The 20,912-nt window shown below is 46.3% G+C and overlaps 1 protein-coding gene across 2 annotated transcripts in view; it reads left to right on the top strand.

Annotated features, from left to right (window-relative positions):
- LOC138299952 (cytochrome P450 2G1-like) overlaps positions 1-20,912 on the top strand; it is a 318,315-nt gene that overhangs the window by 272,536 nt on the left and 24,867 nt on the right. For both annotated transcript variants that reach the window (XM_069238682.1, XM_069238681.1), the window contains 2 exons: positions 2,178-2,365; positions 20,590-20,731. In XM_069238682.1, coding sequence (XP_069094783.1) covers positions 2,178-2,365; positions 20,590-20,731 — 330 coding nt within the window. The remainder of the gene's footprint in view (positions 1-2,177; positions 2,366-20,589; positions 20,732-20,912) is intronic.

Here is a 20,912-nt window from a genome sequence, read left to right on the forward strand (position 1 = left end):
ATTACAAACTGACTCCAAAACTACCGTTGTGTACAGATCCCCAACATCATCGCACTACTAGGAATCGACTCCATTCACTACATTCTGCTTGGCAACCTCAATTTTCTCGAGAACTTGAGCAACATAGACCTCACCCAACTAGTCAATGTACCCACACACAAGGCCGGGCACACTCTTGACCCCTCTTTATATTCAGTGACAGATACAGATTCAACCACATCACAGAACTCTCCTGGTACTACCACAGCATCATCCATTTCACCATCGCGGCCCCCGAACACACCCCCACCGGGAACCACAGAGCTGACTACTGCAACTCGAGCAGAGTAACTGAATCACAAGGGATGCAGGCCTTCAGCTTATTCTAACACAAGGTCTCATCTGACCTCGACCAGGCCATCCTGAACTTCTCCTGGATCGCCCAATGAGCCAAATCAGTTGCCACGCTTAAAATAGCCAGAACTAACAAAACCTCTACCAATGCCACCTGGTACACTCCAGAGCTCACAGCCACCAAGAGCAGCTTCTGCAAACTCGAGAAACAATGGCGATCCACCAGGAAGCCCTCTAAAAGAACAGCCCACAAAGCAGCCCTCAGAAACTACCACTGACAACTCAAGGAGGCCAAGAGATTGGCCATCACAATCTCAGTGACTCAGCATCCCACTGGACAAAAGAACTCCAACAAGACAGAAGTCTTGATCTTTGGGAAAAACACCTCCATCTGGAACCATAGTTGGTAGTCAGACAAACTTCCATGCCTACAGACCACGCTCGCAACTTTGGCATCATTCTTACGAGTGAGCTGACCATGAAGTGGCAGATCAACACAGTCACATCCTCCTGCTTCCACACCCTCCACATGCTCTGCAGAATCTTCAGATGGATCCCAGGCAACAGCAGAAAAAATTTCCCCCAGGCCCTCATCATCAACGGCATCAACTACGATAATGCTTTCTATGCTGGCATGTCCTCCCAGCTCCTAGAGAGACTCAAGACAATATAGAACACCCCCAACAGACTAATTCTGGACTTTCCTAGGCACACCCACATCACCTCCCAACTCAGAACTCCCCACTGGCTCCCTGTCCAGAAGAGATGTCATTTCAAGCTCCTCACACATGCTTACAAAGCCCTACATGATCAAGGACCAGACTACATTAACCACCATCTACACTTCCTCCAATCCGCCTGACAGCAGCGCTCTTCCTCTCTGGCCCTCGCACATACACCCAGAATCTGGCACACCCTCAGCCACGGCTGCTCTTTTTCTCACATCGCCACCAAGGCCTGAAACGACCTTCCCCTCTGAACTGCACCCTCACTGGCAGACTTCAGAAAAAGACTCAAGACCTGGCTCTTCGACAGAGACTTTGCCTCCCAGCGCCCAGAGGTTGTAGCAACGCGATCTACAAATGACTGATTGATAGATTGAATGCTGTTAGTTTAGTTGTTTGGGCTGGGGAAGGAAGGATTCTGTTGGATGGCAAGATGCCAGGTGTGATTTTCTATGTAGTCCAAACGGGGCTTCTGTATGTGAGAGGAAGGAAGTTAGGGGGGGGATGGTAGTGGGAATATGAAAGCTGTTTTGTTTGACTTATGTATGACTCTTCTATCCCTTCACTGTTGACTGGTTTGGTCAGGAGATCATGCTATTAAGAAGAGGCAGGCAAGGTGAGGTGAAAGTTCAAAAGTTTTATTCCGGGCTTGCACAGTGACTCCTGATGGCCTCCAATGTTTCTACTGGCTAGGTGCTAGGTGAATGCTCATTCTTCAATCACAGTAGCATACACCCACAGAAGTCCATGACTGGACGTCACCATTGTGAGACACACAAACACATGGCACAATCTTAATATCACAAAACCATAACACTTAACCTGAAGATACAACCCATACACATCTTAAAATCGAAGATGGATAACTGCCAATAGTAGGGAGTTTTCACCTTGGGGTTCTAAGTGACATCATAGAGATTCCAAAGATGCAGACTTCAATTTCATTGACTATTTGATGTAATTTGGTACCTGTTAGACAAAAACAGACACTATATAATTATACATATATATTAATGTAGCATATTCAAATTTGCGGAACCATTTCTAAATTGTAAGGAATGCTGGAAAGAAAAAAAAAAAGAAAAATCATTTTTGTTAATTTTAGATTTCTAATTACAGACAAGGTCATTGGAGAGATTGATAATGTGATTGGTCGGCTCCGCATTCCTTCTGTTGAGGACAGGAACAAGATGCCATACACAGATGCAGTGATCCATGAGATCCAGCGATTCAGTGACATTGTTCCACTAGGAGTCCCACACATGGTGATGAGAGACACCAACTTCAGAGGATTCACGCTACCTAAGGTATTTTTCTTTTCATTTTACAAACGTTTTAGAGTGATTGCTACAATGTATCTAGTTGTCAATGACCTATATGCCACCCTTTCCCTAGTTTCTAAGTGGTTTTAAGTGCAAGGCTGGCCAACTATGTGAGTATGAACCCAGGATAGTTAAGAATCCAGTACACTGATGCAAAATCCAAGTATTGCAAAAACGCACCACCCAAAATGAGCATGGGTCTCATCCATTTTGAAAGCTGAAAATTAGAATAACTCTCTCCTAGTTCACACAATCATCAGTATGCAACGTATAGGGTTATTGGGAGACTGATAGTAGGTAATTACAGGAGGAAGCGTTTCTGGGAGAAACAGGGTAATACATTGGATGACGGGAAACATTCTCTCTTTCATTTCATGGCTGGAAAGTGGCAAACATGAGGCCACACAAAGTCAAGGATGGTAACAGGCACCTCGGGGCAATTATATGTTCAGAGACCTGAAATACTCTTTGCTCACCCTTAACTCTCTTATCCCAGAATGCTTGATATATTTGTGGCTGCTTCTTGGACGAAAGGGTCTTGTGTTATTCATGACATCTAGAACTCAAGCTTCAGTTTGCTGGATCTTGCTTGTTTTCTTTCTGATCAGGTCACTGCTCCACTCCACACAATAGGCAGCACTTCTTCCTCTTTCTCCGCTGCATATCACAGCACTGGACTATCCATAGATTTCTAGGGATATTTCTGGCTTTGTGGATCACAGCAATTATTAGGGTCTCATCTCTGGCAAATGTCAAGCTGAACTGATACAAAGAGGCTCACATAGAACTCAGATAATCCACAATTGCTGGTTAAATAAAGCTACCAGTAATCCTCCTTTAGAGTACTGGGGGAGGGATGATGGGAATCCAAAGTATGTTATTTATGTGTATTTGCTCACAACTCACCCGGGAGGCTAACCTTTCACTGAAGAAAAAGCTACATGGGCCGAGCCAGGGTCAGGACTTGGTAAAGAGCCAGGTCCTCAGTTTCAAGCGGAATTTAAGAACTGAGGAGCAGGCTCTGATGTGCAGAGAGAGGTCATTCCAGATTTTATGATTAAAGTAGGAGGAGGTATGACCTGGTTCTGAATATAGAAGGGGGGTGTACGAGTAGGAGTCCGGCTGAGAAGAGGTGTCTGGTAGGTTTGTGGATGTTTATGTGGTTGTTGAGGTACGTGTTGTCAATGTTGTGAAAGGCTTCGTATGTGTTAGAAATGGGGTCTTTCGTTGACAGTCAGGTTACCCTCATTCAAGCAAGGATCCTCACTCTAGTCAGGGTAAAAGAGAATCACCCTCAGCTAACCTTTGCTTACCCCCTTGGTACCTTGGCAGAGCAGTAGGCTTAACTTCAGAGTGCTAGGTGTAAAGTATTTGTACCAACACACACAGTAACTTAATGAAAACACTACAAAATGACACAACACCAGTTTAGAAAAATGGGAAATATTTATCTAAACAAAACAAGACCAAAATGACAAAAATCCGACATACACAAGTCAAGTTATGAGTTTTTAAAGATTCTATTCAAAAATAGCGCTTAGAAACACAAAATGATTCAATGAGGTGTTAACACGGCATCGTGACGGAGTCGTTCCCAACAAGCCGACACCAGCGGCGCCGGACACGGAGTCGCGTAGACCCCCAAGTACAGTACCTTCGGTGAAGAGTGAAAACAGGTCGATGCGCGAAGTCAGGGATCGCGACCGTGCACTTCAAGTGGCATTGGTCACGACGTGGTGCGGCGACTTCCATGGAGTCGTGGACTTCAGTGGGGCTGCAGCGGCGTCAGGCCTGCGAAGATCGTCGCATTCCAGCGAAGATCACGGAGTCGGTTGCAGGGGGCATCACCGGATTCGGCAGCGGCGGCGGTCTGAAGTCATCCGAAGTCGATTTTCTTTGATTTCCACCAGCTTTCCTTCCAGGGGCCCAGGAACTGGATAGGGCACCTCTTCTCAGAGCATGAGTCTCTCCAGAGACTCCAGGTGCTGGCAGAGAGAAGTCTTTGCTGTCCTTGAGACTTCAAACAACAGGAGGCAAGCTCTAAATCAAGCCCTTGGAGATTTCTTCACAAGATGGAAGGCACACAAAGTCCAGTCTTTGCCCTCTTAATCTGGCAGAAGCAGCAACAACAGGATAGCTCCATGAAGCACAGTCACAGGCAGGGCAGCTCTTCTTCCTCAGCTATTCAGCTCTACTCCAGGCAGAGGTTCTTCTTGTTTCCAGAAGTGTTCTAAAGTCTGTGGTTTTGGGTGCCCTTCTTATACCCAATTTCTCCTTTGAAGTAGGCCTACTTCAAAGTAAAGTATCTTTTGAATGTGAAATCCTGCCCTTCCCAGGCCAGGCCCCAGACACTCACCAGGGGGTCGGAGTCGGCATTGTGTGATTACAGGCACAGCCCTTTCAGGTGTAAGTGACCACTCGTCCCCTCCCTCCTAGCACAGATGGCTCATCAGGAAACACAGACTACACCCCAGCTCCTTTTGTGTCACTGTCTAGTGTGAGGTGCAACCAGCCCAACTGTCAAACTGACCCAGACAGGGAATCCACAAACAGGCAGAGTCACAGAAATGGTATAAGCAAGAAAATGCTCACTTTCTAAAAGTGGCATTTTCAAACGCACAATCTTAAAATCAACTTTTCTAAAAGATCTATTTTTAAAATGTGAGCTCAGAGACCCCAAACTCCACATGTCCATCTTCTCCCAAAGGGAATCTACAGTTTAATCAGATATAAAGGTACCCCTCATGCTAACCTATGAGAGGGACAGGCCTTGCAGCAGTGAAAAACGAATTTAGCAATATTTCACTGTCAGGACATTTAAAACACATTACTATATGTCCTACCTTAACCATACACTGCACCATGCCCTTGGGGCTACCTAGGGACTACCCGAGGGGTGCCTTACATGTAAGAAAAGGGAAGGTTTAGGCCTGGCAAGTAGGTACACTTGCAAAGTCGAATTTACAGTTAGAATTGGAAACACAGACACTGCAGTGGCAGGTCTGAGACATGATTACAGAGCTACTCATGTGGGTGGCACAACCAGTGCTGCAGGCCCACTAGTAGCATTTGATTTACAGGCCTTGGCACCTCTAGTGCACTTTACTAGGGACTTACTAGTAAATCAAATATGCCAATCATGGATAAACCAATTACATACAATTTACACAGAGAGCATATGCACTTTAGCACTGGTCAGCAGTGGTAAAGTGCTCAGAGTTCAAAAGTCAACAGCAACAGGTCAGAAGATATAGGAGCCAAAAAGATTGGGGATGACCCTGCATAAACAAAAAAGTCCAACAGTATGTATGCAAGAGGAGTTTGAAGAGTACACATTTGTGGATTAGGAGCCAGTGGAGCTCATTGAGATGAGCAGTGATGTCAGTGTGTGGTAGGAGGTTGAGGCTGATCTTGGCTGCTGAGTTTTGTATGATCTGGAGGTTTCTGGCCAGTTGAGTGTTGATTCCAGGATAGAGTGCATTGCCGTATTCTAGCTTGCTGATGATGAAGGCTTTGGTGACAGTTCTGCAAGTGTTGGTGGAGACTAATTTGAACATCTTCTTGAGCATCTTTAGAGTGTGGAAGCAGGAGACGGAGACTGCATTCACTTGGCCTGTCATGGTTGGTTGATCATTGTTTACTACTCTGAGGTTCTTTGTGTGGGTTGCCAGTAGGGTTGCGGGTCCAAGTGTGGAAGGTCACCAGAGTCCGAGAGTGGGCTGTCTCTGCCAAAGATTACTATTTCCGACTTGTTTCGGTTGCACTTGAGACAGTTTGTTTTCATCTATCTGGCGACTTTGGTCATGCAGGTGAAGAAACTGGTCTGACTGCTTGGCATCTTGTCAGAGAGGGAGAATGTGAGCTCAGTGTTGTCAGCATAGTATGTGATGAGGTTGATTCTGTGGGCTCGTATGGCTTTAGTAAGTGGGTCATGTAGGCATTGAACATAGTGAGAATCCTTGTGGGATTCTGCAGATGAGGTTAATGGCATCCAAGTTTAAGGGGGCAGGCTGACCATCTTTGTGCAGCCTTTCAGGAAGAAGGAAATCTAGTGAAGTACGGTACCTTGGATGCCAAGTTCATGAAGTCATTAGAAAAGGCTTTCTGTTTTCTAGAAGACAAACAACACAATGCAAGAGGGCCAATCTCGCTCCACAGCCATGACAGACAGAGACCTGCTGTCAGGAAAGTCAATTAATCAATCAATCAATCATGTATTTTAGAGTGCATTACTCACCCATAGAGTCTCGAGGCACTGAGGGTGTGCCCTCAGAGATCAGTTGATCTGTCTGAGGTGAGGAGGTAAGGTGTTCCAACCTTTTGCTGCCAGGTATGAAAAAGATCTTCTTCCAGCCAAGGACTTCTTTATGGGGTACATTGGCGAGTGACTGCTGGGACGAGCGGAGAGATCTGGAAGGGGATTAACAGGTGATGCTGGTGCATTGTGAGGTTGAGGTAGCTAGGTTTGCTGTCACGGAGGGCTCTGTAAGCGTGTACGAGGAGTTTGAAGTTGATCTTCTTCTCAACAGTGAGCCAGTGGAGGTTTTTAAGGTGTTCTATGTTGTATTCTTGGCAGGGATGTCTAGGATGAGCCTGGCGGCGGTGATTTGAATTTGTTGTAGCTTGTTCAGGTTCTTCTTGGAAGTTCCGGCATAGAGGGCCTTGTCGTAGTCTAGTCTGCTCGTGATTAGTGCATGTGTCATGGTTTTCCAGCAGTCAGTTGGTCTCCATTTGAAGATCTTCCGTAGGAGCCAGAGGGTGTGGAGGAAGCTGGAGGAGACCGAATCGCCCTGTCTGGTCATGGTGAGCATTGAGTTGAGGATGACAACAAGGTTTTGTGCGTGGTTAGTAGGGGTGGGGAGGCATGCTGAATGTTGAGGGTCCCAGACTGATGGGGAGGGTCCTAGGATGAGGATCCTAGTTTTGTCAGAGTTCAGCTTGAGGCAGCTCTCCCTCATCCAGGTGGTGACTGCTTCCATCCAGTCACTGAAATTCTTCTTGGCTGTTGAGAGGTTCTTGGTCAGGGAGATAATCAGCTTGGTGTCATCATTGTAGGAGATGATATTCATACTGTTGTTCCTGATGGTAGAGGCGAGTGGGATTATGTAGATGTTGAACAGCGTGGGGGTCAGCGATGATCCTTGGGGAACTCCACAGCTGACGTTGGTGGGTTTTAATAGGTGTGGAGGGAGCCTGACTTTCTGTGTTCTTCCTGTCAGGAAGGAGTGTATCCATCGGAGGGCCTTGCCAAGTATGCCTGCTGCATGGAGCCTCGCGCATAGTGTGCGGTGAGACACTGTATCGAAGGTGGCTGAAAGATCAAGTAGGATGAGGGCTGCTGTTTCTCCGTGGTCGAGCAGGGAGCGGATATTACCCATGGTGGAGAGGAGGGTGGTTTTCATACTGTGGTTAGTTCTGAATCTTGATTAGGAGACATTCAGGATGTTATTGTCCTCGATGTGTTGGTTGGGAAGGGCAGCAGGGGGATGGGACAGTAGTTCTTTATGTCAGTTGGGTCGACTGTGTTTTTTTCAGAAGTGGGCAGATCTTGGCATGTTTTCAATCCTCGGGGTAGGTTGCTTATTCTAGGGAGCAGTTGATAGCCTTGCAGAGTTTGGGTGCGATTGAGGAATTGGCCTTGTTGAAGAAGTAGTGTGGGTAGAGGTTGGTCAGGGCTCCAGACTGGATGCTGGTCATGATGGAGAGGGTCTCATCCATCATGAGGAGGTTTCAGGCGTGCAGGAGTAGTGGGGGTTTGGTGGATCCTGGTAGGGGTGTTGTTGGTGAGCTCAGATCGTCTTGGGGTCCAAAACTGTTGTAGATGTCTTTGATCTTCCAGTGGAAGAAGGTGGGCAGCCTGAGATGGAGGGATGTTGGTGGTCTCGGCTTGTGGTTTGGTGAATTCTTCGATGATGCTCAAAAATTAATTTGTGTGTTGAAGTTGATGCAGTCCAGCAGGGTGGATTTCCTGGTGGTCCTGATGAGGCTGTGGTGGAATCTAGTAGCGGGTTGAAGGTTGCAAGGTCTTGTGGATATTTGCTGTTTGTTCACTTCTTCTCCAATCTCCTGCATGACCGCTATAATTCCTAGAGTGATGGGGTGAACCAACTGGCTTTCTTGGAGGAGTGTGTCCCTGTGGTCATCTGGAGAGGGGCTAGGGTGTCGGCACAGTCGGTGATCCATTTGTGGAGGTTGTGAGAGGAGGTGTTGACATCTGTTGTGGCGGGGTTAGTGAGTTGCTGAGGGTGTTGATGAGTTGCCCCCCTGAGATCTTGTTCCATTTCCCATAGGCGGGGGACATTGAGTGAGTGTGCGCTGAGGATATGGAGATGGAAAAATGGATGCAGTGGTGGTCGGGCCAGTGTAGCGATGTTGAGTCGACGATGGTGAGGTTGCTGCTGGTGGAGAAAATGGGGTCTAGAGTATTTCCGGTGGTGTGCATTGGTGAGGTGACCAGTTGGTTGAGCCAGATTGTGTCCAGGTTCTCGAGTAGCGTTGATGAATTGTGGTCGCTTATATCATTAAAATGGAAATTTAGGTCACTGAGGAGAATGTAATTGCTGGAGGCGAGTGCATGGGGGGCTTTGAAGTCGATGATGGCATCGATGAATGCTGGCGTGGTCCGGGTGGTCTGTAGATGAGGGTGCCAATGGTGGTTGTCTTAGGAGTGATGTACACTTAGAAGCGAAGGTGCTCCATGACAAGGGTGAATTCGTGTATGTTTATCATCAGTTGGCGGGTGTTCATGTGGGTGATGGCTATATCGCCTCCTGGTCTGAATAAGTCTTTGTGTAGCAGCTTGTAGTCTCTGGAGATGGTGATGGCTATGTCCAGTCTGTATGTTGTGTTAGTCCATGTCTCAGTGAAAAAAGGGATGTCCAGGACGGTGGTGTCTATCAGATCCCAGATCTCCATGGCATGTTTGTGCAGGGAGTGGAAGTTAAGGAGGATGCACTAGAGGTGGTCTGGAAGTGGTTCTGATGCTATGAGGTCAGGTGTTTGGGGTGCAGAGAAGGTGAGGTGACAGTGGTGGCAGGAGAAAGGTCAGTGGGTGTCCTTGTTGAAGGCCAGGTGACAGGTGCTCAGCATCCAGGGTTCAGAGCATGGAGGGTCCTGGCATTGTACTAGTGGGAGATCCAGGTTCATTGGTGCTGGGCACAGTCCAGGTGTGGATGGACGCAGACGGGCTTGAAGATGCACACCATTGATGCGCCCGCTGCGCGTGGCAGTGCAGCAGCCACCCTTAAGAAGGAAATAGGGGTGGGGATTGGTCAGCTGGGAGGGGAGGGCAGGAAGCCATATGAGGGTGGGGTCAGGGCCACGGGGCAGCAGTGGCAGGGAGCAGGGAAAGCACAGGAGCAGAAAAAAGGTGAAAGGAGAGAAAAAGAGACAAAAAAGGCAAAAGTACAAAAAATAATGAAAAGGGATAACAGGCAGACAGACCTGACGGATGCAGATGGCCACTAGGCCACCAGGGATGAGGCACAGGCGGGTGCCTGCGGGTGGAGATGGGTCTCAAACACAGAGCTGGCAGGCTTTGTGAGGAGACAAGCAGCAGCGGCAGAGGTCAAGCAGGAAGGAGCGACAGACACTGGCCAAAAGGTCAGTGGAAGTTACCCCTCACTGTGCAGCGGCCACCCTTTAAAAGGGGAGGGAGGGGGTAGTTTGTTCAGCTGGGATGTGGGAGGGTGGGAAGCACTCCCAGGGTGTGGGGCCTGCCTTGGGGGCAGTACCTGCAGGGAGTGGGGAAAGCACAGGAGCAGAAAAAAGGTGAAAGGAGAGGCAAAGAGACAAAAAAGGCAAAAGTTCAGAAAAAAGAATGAAAAGAGATAGTGGGCAGACAAACCTGACAGTTGCAGATGGCTGCTAGACCACCAGGGATGAGGCGCAGGTGGGTGCCTGTGGGTGGAGGCGGGCCTCGAACACAGAGCCAGGAGGCTGTGTGAGGAGACAAGCAGTAGCAGTGGCCACGCAGGAGGGAGTGACGGACGCTGGCCAAAAGGTAAGTCAAGTCAGCCTCCTGGTATTGAGACTTCATGAGGTGGTGTGTGCTAAATTAATTTCAATTAGTCAATCAGTCAGTCAGATTAATGAGCCCACTTTGTGGAGAGAACTCAGTTCAGGCCAGAAAAAGAAAAGCAGAGGACGTGAAATAACTTTCATAAGACAAAAAGGACTTTTGCCCCTTCAGCACATCCAGGTAATACATCTGTCCACAGGCAAGTAAACAATTTGATTGAGGATATCTTACAGAAGGTCCAAAAGTACTACTAATGACAATCAAATACATCCTGTGTCCATGGGAATGATAAATGCTCCTCTCCAGAAAAAAGGAGAAATCCTGAAATTGTAGGCTTTTTGCAACCATGATTATTCAGACCAAGATCTGGTCACCCACTCCACTCGCAAATGCAAAGCTCTGGTGAACACTATTTTATGTGTCACAGTGACTGTCTGCAATGCCCAGCAACGGGAAATCTGCACTTCACCCTACAGCATAGACAGACTGCAGTGACCGTCAATTAGGAGCTCCAGCAACGACCGTCCAACAGGATCTTCGTGATACAGAGACGACTGCCTGTGACACCTCGCTTGCTTTTTGTGCTGCATCGAAGACTACTGACTCCCTGCTCCTCGAGGCCCCACCCACCACCATGGTAACCTGGTCATTCTAGATTGAGTCAAAGATAAAAGTTAATGCTGGCTGCAATGAATCGCTGGTAGGATACAGGATCAGGTTAATCCTAGTGGAAAGTTTATCTTGTCACTTAGATACTTTAATAGAGAAAAGTGATCATGCGTGAGTCAACAGCAGGGCAATCTGCAAGCTTGGTCCAAATCAGGGCTCAACAGTGGTGGGTTGTTGAGGAGTGAGGCCCCAGTGCAGTCTATGAAGAAGGCAGGTAAACTGTAAGTGGGTGAGTGTTTACAGGGTTACTTTAAGGGGTGAATTAATGCTGAAGCCCAGTTGCATTTAATTTCTAGGCCCGGTGTGTATGTAGTATCATATGCTAGAAATTTGTAGGTAAATGAAATAGCCATTTGGCTATATGCTAATTTTACCAAGGTCAAAAGGGAGAGCACAAGCGCTTTACCACTGGTTAGCAGGATTAAAGTGTGCAGAGTCAACAATCTAGGGAAGTCCCATGCACAAGTTGGTAATTTCCATCAACTTTGTGTAAATGGAAGAAAGTAGTGCTGTCAAAAAAGCAAAAACCTATTGTATAAAATGATGGGTTTGCCTAAATGCATCCTCGGTAGAAAGCTTTGGCACTGTCTAATGGCACTCCAGCAATCACAGAAAACAAAAATGAATTTTGGTAGTAAAATGCAAAATCTATGAGCTATTTATGCTTCCCTAACGTTTTTTTGATTCACCTTGGAGCTTTCTAGGGCTAAGTGATACATTATGTTTGTCATTTCATTCTGTAGATGGGTATTAATTTCTCATCTACTCATTCATCACTGACTGATCCATTCTTGCATACTCAGACCAGTATATCCTTTTATTCACCTACAGTTTAATTAAGCTATACACTCCGGTGCGTTAAGGAGGATTCCCCTGGTAGAGTAGTAAAAAGGCATACATTTGGTTCAGAGGCCATCTCACACCCTCGTAACCCAATACTAGTACAGCAGAAAGAAACAATTCATGCCATCCACCCATGCACTTACTCACTCATTGATTACTACAGCCACTCTCTCAGTGAGTTATGCATGTACTCACTCATTCAATTCCTCGCTCATCCATGCTCTCCACTCTACATTCCTGCATCAGTGCACTCGAATCCTTGTCCATTTATCCTTCAATGCAGTCAATCACTTACTAAATCATCCTTGATTATACTTATTTATCCATTCATCCATCCAAGCACTTGAGGATTTATCCACCCACACACTCACACACCTCTTCCTCTACCCACTCACTCTCACATACTCATTCGACCATTCATCTACTCATGTTGTGCACCCATTCAATCATCCATGCATTCATCCACTAATTTAATTATTCTTGTATTTACCAACTTAGACTTGCAGACAAACACATGCAAAATCTGGAATCAAAGAAGACACTTGTTGACATACCACAAAAACAGATCTATTGACTTTATAAATGCTTCTTCTGTTAATAATACTGAACAGTCGGATAGCAGCTGGGGGGGTTACTTTCTTTGCTTACCCTGGGATAAGTATACTCCAACCTTTTTTCAGGAGTTCCACAATACACAAAAACAAAACCTAAAGATTTTGACTTCAAAGGTATTTGATTAGTTTGAGACAGGCAGGGTGTTAGGGCAAGATGCCACATTTTAACAGTTACTGAGCATGTGAGACATATATGTCAGCATGTGTGAGCAGGGGATGACAACAAAGAATCAACACTAATTAAAATGGTGATACAAGTTTCTTTAGAGTTCATAAGTGCTGCTTGTGATATCCTTGGCATCTTCAATTCTGATTACGTTTAATGGTCCCAGGATAAACATCAACAGACTTGCACCAGCACCAAGATCAGCTCCTCCTGAGTACATTGGGTAGATTGCTTCATACACAGCCCACAGGGATCCCGGCATTCAAGCAGCCTTCACCCAAGGCATCTCTCACTTTTTGCCCAAGTTGCCCAGATTCATTCACTTAGAGCTGCCTCAATAACAACAACATAAAGATTACTAGTCTCACAAATCAGATCAGAACAGGTTCAGGTCTTCCTCGTCTTGAGTAACTATGAGAACAGGTATAATGAAAGTGCATTTTATGTGAGTACCTGCGAATGCACCAACTCCTAAAAAATGTTACTTTGGTACTGCAGTCTGGAAATTTCCCATATCCTGTTCACACGGCCGGACTGGGAGCTAAAAGCAGCCCTGGCAAATGTTAGTAGACCAGTCTCCATACGGTGCATAGCGAGTGAGTCTGACCCTTACGGGGGAGATTGGTTGGTGGGATTTTTTTCTCCCACCCAGAAAACTTAAACGAATGGTGCATTTTACAATACATTCTTATTACACATTCAAACATATTAAATTTTAAAGCATCGTAAATGATAACCTTACAGAGCACTAGGAAACCCAGCCATACCCACAGGCATTCTTCCAGCAAAAACAGATAGACCAGAGAGTACAGACACTGCCACCAGTGTGAGAAAAGACACACCAACCAGCATGAGAAAAGACGCAACACTTGTGTGAAAAAACACCACCTCCCCTGTGAAACAAGACACTACTAGTAGTGTACATACAAAGGCACCACCACCAATGTTAGAAAAGACTCGCCACTAGTGTACAGACACTAAGACCAACATTAGACACACCACCACCAGTATGAAAAAAGACACACAGCTGGTGTGAGAAAAGACACTACCACCACCATAGTGAGAGAGAATACATCACCATCAGTGTAGAAAGATACCGCTGTTAGTGAGCAGACACTGTCACCAGTGTGACAAAAGCCACAGAACTAGTTTGAGAAAAGACTTCCACCAGCATGAAGGAAACCCCACCACTAGAGTAAAAATATACAAGCACCAGTGTGAGAAAAGATGGTACGACTACTATACAAACATACTACCGGAGTGACAAAACACACATCACTACTGGGAGAAAGCTGCACCTATACTGTGAGAAAAGACAACACTACTAGAGTGGGAGAAGACGCCACAGCTAGTGTACAAAGACACCATCACCAAGGTTAAAAAGACACACCACTAGTGTGACAAAAAATACCAGTAACATAAAATGGCACTCCTATAGTAAAGAAAGGCATCACCACTACTATACAGCAACTACCACCAGTGCCAAAAAAGACAAACCACTAGTGTGAGAAAAGACACCATTATTAGTATACAAACTCACCACCACCAGTGTTAGAAAACACACCACTATTAATGCACAAAAGAACCCACCATAATGTGAGAAAGGGGGTTTAAAGAAGGCTCAGGCACCTGTGAGACAGAGGTGGTCCCAGAGAACTAAAGATCTCTTAGCTCATCACAAGACACCAAAGTTCCTAACAAGTGGCCATGTTGAACAGGCAATCATTTTCAGACACATGTGAATAAAAATGATTCAATCATTAGAGAGGAGGGCTGAACGTTGAAGCACATCTGAAAACCATTGTTTTTCTCTTCTGTGTGCTCTTCCTACTCCATGACATTTGTGAAACTGTAACGTGTACAGTGGCCGCATGGAGCAGGGCAGATGAATTCCTAGAAACAGATTGTTCTGTTGTAGATTGCTGTACTACCATTGCATGTTGTGAGTTGACAAATCACTTTGGTGATTACGCAAGTTTTAGAGAGGCATCTAAGAGGACATGAGCCAAACGTCTTTCCTGAAGCAGGTACCTGATTCACTCTGTGGTCAAGAACTCAATTAAATATTGTGCTCAGAAAGAGTTAAAAGCAACTAGCCCATTTGTATATACTGGTATGTTGTGAGGTGAGGGAGGCTTGCGCAGCATGGGCACATACTGAGAGGCTCTGGATGCTGTCTGGTGCGGAGACTGCTTGCGCGCAGCCCTGCCTGTTTATTTAACATTATGGTCACATGACAGCAGGCTAAACCAACTGCATTGCCGTGGGTGCCAGGGTGTGCGTGAGAAAACCCCTGTGCATCCCAAAACATTACATTCCTCTTTTATCACAAAATGAAAACACAAAAACAGTCTGGCAATCTGTCACATGGTCTGCCAAAAGATTCTAGGCAATCCACACTTTGAGATGCTACCATCAAAACTGACCTAACATTGTCTCACAGTTAATGGCTAAACACAGATCAAAATGGATACTGATAGGCTACGCTGGCTCTCCTTCCCTGGTTTTCTATCTTCTAACTCATCAGTCCATCACATAGTCTTGGAATTGTTGGGAGGGCATCAGGTTTCTCCGTAGATGATATCTAGGGAGGCCCCAGCCAGGAGTCAGCTGAGTAGGCTGGGAATGTGGGTGGTCTGTACCGGGAACCAGGGGGCTAGAGATGTCTGATTTCGAGCTGTGGGTTTGCACAGAGGCCAACCCTATGGTAGACCATGGGGAGAGTGACAATTCATCAGGGTCAGGTCCCTCGTCATTATCATTTGTGGTCAAGCACATCATCTGGGTTTCCTTTGAACAGCTTGAAGTGAGACGCATTGCACGTCATCGTCTCTCTGCCTTGGGTTGCACTTATCATGGTTCCATTGATATGGGAGACTCTCCATGGTCTTCTTTCAAATGGCAGACAGAACTTGCTTCCCAGGCGACCGTCTTTTATGAGCACCCAGTCTCCCACCAATAGTTTTGCCACTTTTGCGCACCATCGTTAGGACACCAGGTGGTTCTTTGCTTCCCACAGGGCTTGGTCACAGTTCATTGACATTGGGGTTTTATCCAATGTCGGGTGGTGTGGAATGACATTGAGGACCCAGTGTCCAAAATACAGCATGCTTGAGGCTATCCCTGTGGTGGAGTGAGTTGTCAGATAGTATTCCTTCAGGAAAGTGTACATCACACTCTCTATACACTGCTGTTCAGCTTGGGCTATTCCCACAGTCTTAGTGATTGTCTTCATGAACCACTAGACCTCTCCATTAACTTGAGACCAGCGGGGGAGGGGGGTCATCTGCCGATGCTTGGTTCCCCAGGACTTAAGGTATCTGGATATGTCTTGGCCATTGAAGGGGCCCATTGTCCGTGTATAGCTTCTTAATCAGACTGTGAGTCACAATTATTTTTTCCAACTTCGGGGGGGTTACCACCACAGAGGTCTTTTTTACAATCTCGACCTCTGGCTGGAGGGAGTAGTCGTCTATTACCGTGAGTAGGTGTGGACCATCCAGTAAGTTTCCGAAATCTGCACCTGCCCAGAGCCACAAAGCGCCCAAAGATAACTCGATGATGATGGGAGGTGAAGGATCACACCATTCGGTAGCTTGACAGAGGCTGCATTGGTGGACAGTCTCCTCTACTTTTTCATCTAGACCGAGGAACCATACTTTGCTCCTTAAATAACTTTTCGTATTCACCATCCCCTGATGAGATCCATGGGCTAGATCCACTGGCTCACACTAGTGGGTATCACCAGCCGGGGACCTCAGAATAGACACCCGTCAGCTGAGACCGAGAGTTCATCTTTCACATGTTGCAGTGACTTGATGGTGTGATGCGTCTCAGCAGTCTTTTGCAAGTGCATAGTTGCAATGTGGTCCCACTTTCCAGACTGGACAGCTGTCATCACTTTTTGGAAACAACCATCTGCCTTGGTAGCCTCAACAATGTCTGTCAGCCATATGGGTAGTGGCTGTGATCTTTGTATAACTACCCTCAAGTATGCCTTGGTCTCTTCAGCTTCCTCTGCTTCCTGAGGCTTGGCTAGTCTCACATGCCTAAAGAGATAACCAGTTGGGTCATGGGAGTCCAGACAGTGCTCTACTTGAAAATTTGTATTCTTGAAGTTGGAGTGTCTACATCTCAATGATGTGTGGGAGTTTGGAGACCGTACCCTTAAATAGTGGCAGCAGTGGTTTATGGTCGGTGTTAAGCACAAAAGGGAGTCCGTAGTGGTAGATGTGGAAATGTTGGCAGCCCCAGTGGATGGCAATCACTTTCTTTTCAACATAGGAGTACCCTTTCTTTGTCTGGGTCAGCTAGCATAGGCATTCGGGGCCCACTCTCCACAGGACTGTTTTTGGGATAGAACTGCTCCCAGGCTAATTGGGATGCATCGACAGAGAGCTCTGTGTCCTTCCTGGGATTAACGTATGCAAGCATAGTGATGCTTTGGTGAGCTCCCATAGTGGTCCTGTGAGATGCATCATGTTTGATATGAAGCAGCCACAATAACCATTTCTAGGGATCTCCTTACTCCAGTGACATTTGAGAGGCCAGTGCCTTCTGGATGTTGCTGACTTTGGCCAGGTCGAGGGTAATTCATTTGGCAGAATGGTGGTAACAGAAAAGCAGATCTCCTCCTTTAGAAACTCATACTTTTCTTTGTGCAGTGCGAGGCCACAGCCTCGCAACCAGTAGAACACAGCCTGTAGACATTGGAGGTGCTCTTCCAGTGAAGTAGGTATAGATCATGATGTCGCTGATGTTCAGGACACCAGGGTGCCCACCAGTACCCCTCAGATGATGTCTTGGAATACCTCCACGACACTTGATATGCCAAAGTTTAGGTGCTTCTACCTGTGAAGTCCCAAGTGGGTAGAGAAGGTAGCTATGTGTCTTGACTCAGGTGCAAGGAGGATTTGGTGGTTCCCCAGAACAAATGTCCATCTTCGAGAACCACAAGAGCCTGTCAGTTATCCCACTATGTCATCCACCCTGGGCATCATGTGCCATTCTTGTTTGATGGTGGTGTTTGGGACCCTCATATCGATGCTTATGCTCACATTTTCTGGTTTCTTGCGTGGGTTTACATGACAACACCCCTGTGCATCCCTGCGCATCCCAAAACATTACAGATACTGGCTACAGGTGATAGATTTATGTGAGTGCAAACCCATGCAAAGGGGCGGGTGCACCAGAATTGTGCACCCTATGGAATATCTATATCATCTTTAACAAAAGAACAGTGTAGGCATCAATAGCTAACCCTTGAAGGTGGGAGGGCAGTGCTGCAACTAAATGACAACTGCACATTATTTAGATGCTCAATTCCAGCAAAAAAAGTAGCAGTATGGATGGTACCATACTTTCACAAGCAAGGCCTACTTTATTCCTCATATGCGTGGTTTAAAAGTGCTTGTGAATGTATGGGCTCATGAGCAGTGGCAAATTGCTCAGTTGTGCTTGTAATGCATCACAAATGTGCGTCCACTAGGTTGAGTGGGTCCAATTTGTAATAGTTAATGAGCACATGAATCAGTCAACATATCTGTACTAATAAATGCACAAACACAAATTCAACACATACAATCGTGAATATAAATTGTCCATTCCACAGCCACACTCTTCCTGTTTTGGCTTCAATGTGCTGCTGGGCAACAACAACAGACACAGTGGCCTGGGAGCCAGGCCCATAAACCTCCATTTGCCTAGGAAGCTGTACTGCATAATGCGGGTGTACAATGTTATCAACATATGCTGTTAATAAAGTCGGGTAAACCAGATGCAAAGCTGTTACTGTCTGCCCCTAACCCCCACCGCACCATGTTGTTCACTTGTTTACATAGCTCTGCAAAGGCTTGACTTCAGTACTTGAAAAGATCAATTGTGTTCCAGATGGCAGGTGTCACACGTCACTAGGCAGGCTCAGGCTGCACAGCATCTGCGACAGTTGCCTGCTGATCAACTTGGGTGCTGTAGTTCCTGCTGGAGGACTAGTCTTGGGCTGGGCTGTGCCAGTCCTGGCTGTCTGCACTACACATCAGTAACATCACAATGAGTTGAGACTCTGAGGAGGCTTAGAGAAGGCTGCATGACGTGGTAACAAGCACAGCACGGGGGTGGGACTTTAGTTAAGAGTTTGGGGAGCAATGGGCTGATTTTGTTATGGTGAGCTGATATTTCAATACTGGTGCAAAACTGCCCCTCAGTAACAAAATCAGCCCTCAGCAATAGAAACCAGCCCCTACCGTTCCAGTCCTCCAGGGAAATGCTCAGTGCCCGGTACTACCAGTCCGGCCCTGCCTGTTCCTGCTGTTTTCCTATGTTCAGTTTCTTCTAATTCATTGACCCTCTTGTTTCCAGTTTCCTCTAATTCTTTGATACTCTTTTTTCCACCCTTTTTCACCTTGTGTGTTGCTTATATGGGGTCCTCTTCTGTGGTCCCTGTGTGTGTCTTGACTCTGAATGTTACTCTTTTATGAACTTACTCTCATGCTCTCCCCTCTGTGTACCTTCTGTTTGTCCCTGCTATGTGTTCCTACCCTTAGTGGCTCTCCTGTTTGTCCCACCTTTTGGGAGTCTGCTTCTGTGTGGATCCTCTCTTCTTGGTAGACATTGTGGGGTTGATTATGACTTTGGTGGATGGAAAAGCCCGTCCACCGAAGTCCCGGCAAGTAGGTTGCCACCAATGTGGCTGTCTCCCCGCCGGCCCCATTATGAGTTTCCCGCTGGGTCAGAACTAGAGTTTCTACCATTGGCCCAGCAGGAAGCGGCCTACAGCATTGTCTCCGGTTCATAGTCGAGCCGGAGGCAATGCTGTAGTGCGCAGGGTGCACCAGCACTAGTTGTGATGTTCACTGTCTACAAAACAGACAGTGAACATTGTGAAGGGGCTGGCCAGCCCTGCCCTGCCCATGCCAAGTGCATGAGCAGTACAGGGGCCCTCCTGGGGCCCCTAGCAACCTGTCTCTGCCGGCCATTTCATGGCAGTGCTACTGCCAAAAAACCACTGGCAGAGAAAGGAGTTGTAATCCTCAGAGCAGCGCTGCTTGCAGTGCTGCCCTGGCAGATTAGGACTGCCAGTACGGCCAGCCCGTCTTGTGGAGGAAAACTGGTGGTGCTGGCAGTTCGATTGCAGTGCTACTGCCGCAGTCATAATGTGGAAGTCAGACCACCACATTGGCTGCCACGAGACCCTGGCAGTCTTAAGGCCGCCAGGGTCCTAATGAGGGCCTGTGTGCATCTCAAAGTTGAGAAAGACAGATACATTGTACCTCCTACTTTAAATGAGGATCTCTCTGATATAAGGAGAGAACTCGTAACATCTGACAAGCAGTTGAGACCTTACAGAGGACAGACACAAAGTGAGAATGAAGTTGGCTGCAAAAAACACAGGTTGGTTACCAAGGTAGTAGCCAGAAAAACTTAAGCACCCCCCAGTTTGAACCAGATCTGAAATATCTGAACCATATCTGAAATAAGTGATGAAAATAACCTCTGCACTTATTTGGGAAGGGGTTATCATCTTTCTTTTCTTTCCCCCATTTCCACTTGTCTTTGTCATCTATATATTCCTCCTTCTATCCCTTAAAGCATTCAACCATCATCCATTCTGCTTTACTTTTCTGCATCAATTTACTTTCTCTCCATTCTTCTCCATTTCCACCTTTCTCTTTATCATTCACTCATAATTCCCTCCATCTTTTTCTCCATGTATCCATCTGTCTGTAACTCTCCTTGTCTCTCATCCAGCCATAGTTCTCTTTATCTATATTCTCATCTCTAAGTTTATGCACACATTCATCCATCCTTTTCACTATCCATCCATCATAAGTCCATCTCTTTATAGATCCTTTCTTTTTTCCATCTAATAATCATCCTACTGGTTTGTCATTTTTTGCAGGGTACAGAAGTGTATCCCATATTATCTTCTGTGCTTCGGGATCCAACACAATTTACAGAGCCAGACATCTTTAGACCTGAACGGTTCTTGGATGAACATGGCAACTTCAAGAAATCTGATGCTTTCATGCCTTTTTCTGCAGGTAGATATCACAGCATTGGTGATGTGACTTATAGTAAACAAATATCCGTAAAACAATATTACTACTCAATTTAATTGAGGTATATGTTTAATTGTATGAACATTTTGACAGTGCTTTAGAAATATTTCTTCAAAAAAATACAGTTTAGCTGGTTAAAGTTGAGGTAAAGAAATAGGATAGT

Source organism: Pleurodeles waltl, chromosome 6, assembly GCF_031143425.1.
Source record: "Pleurodeles waltl isolate 20211129_DDA chromosome 6, aPleWal1.hap1.20221129, whole genome shotgun sequence".
Classification (NCBI taxonomy): domain Eukaryota; kingdom Metazoa; phylum Chordata; class Amphibia; order Caudata; family Salamandridae; genus Pleurodeles; species Pleurodeles waltl.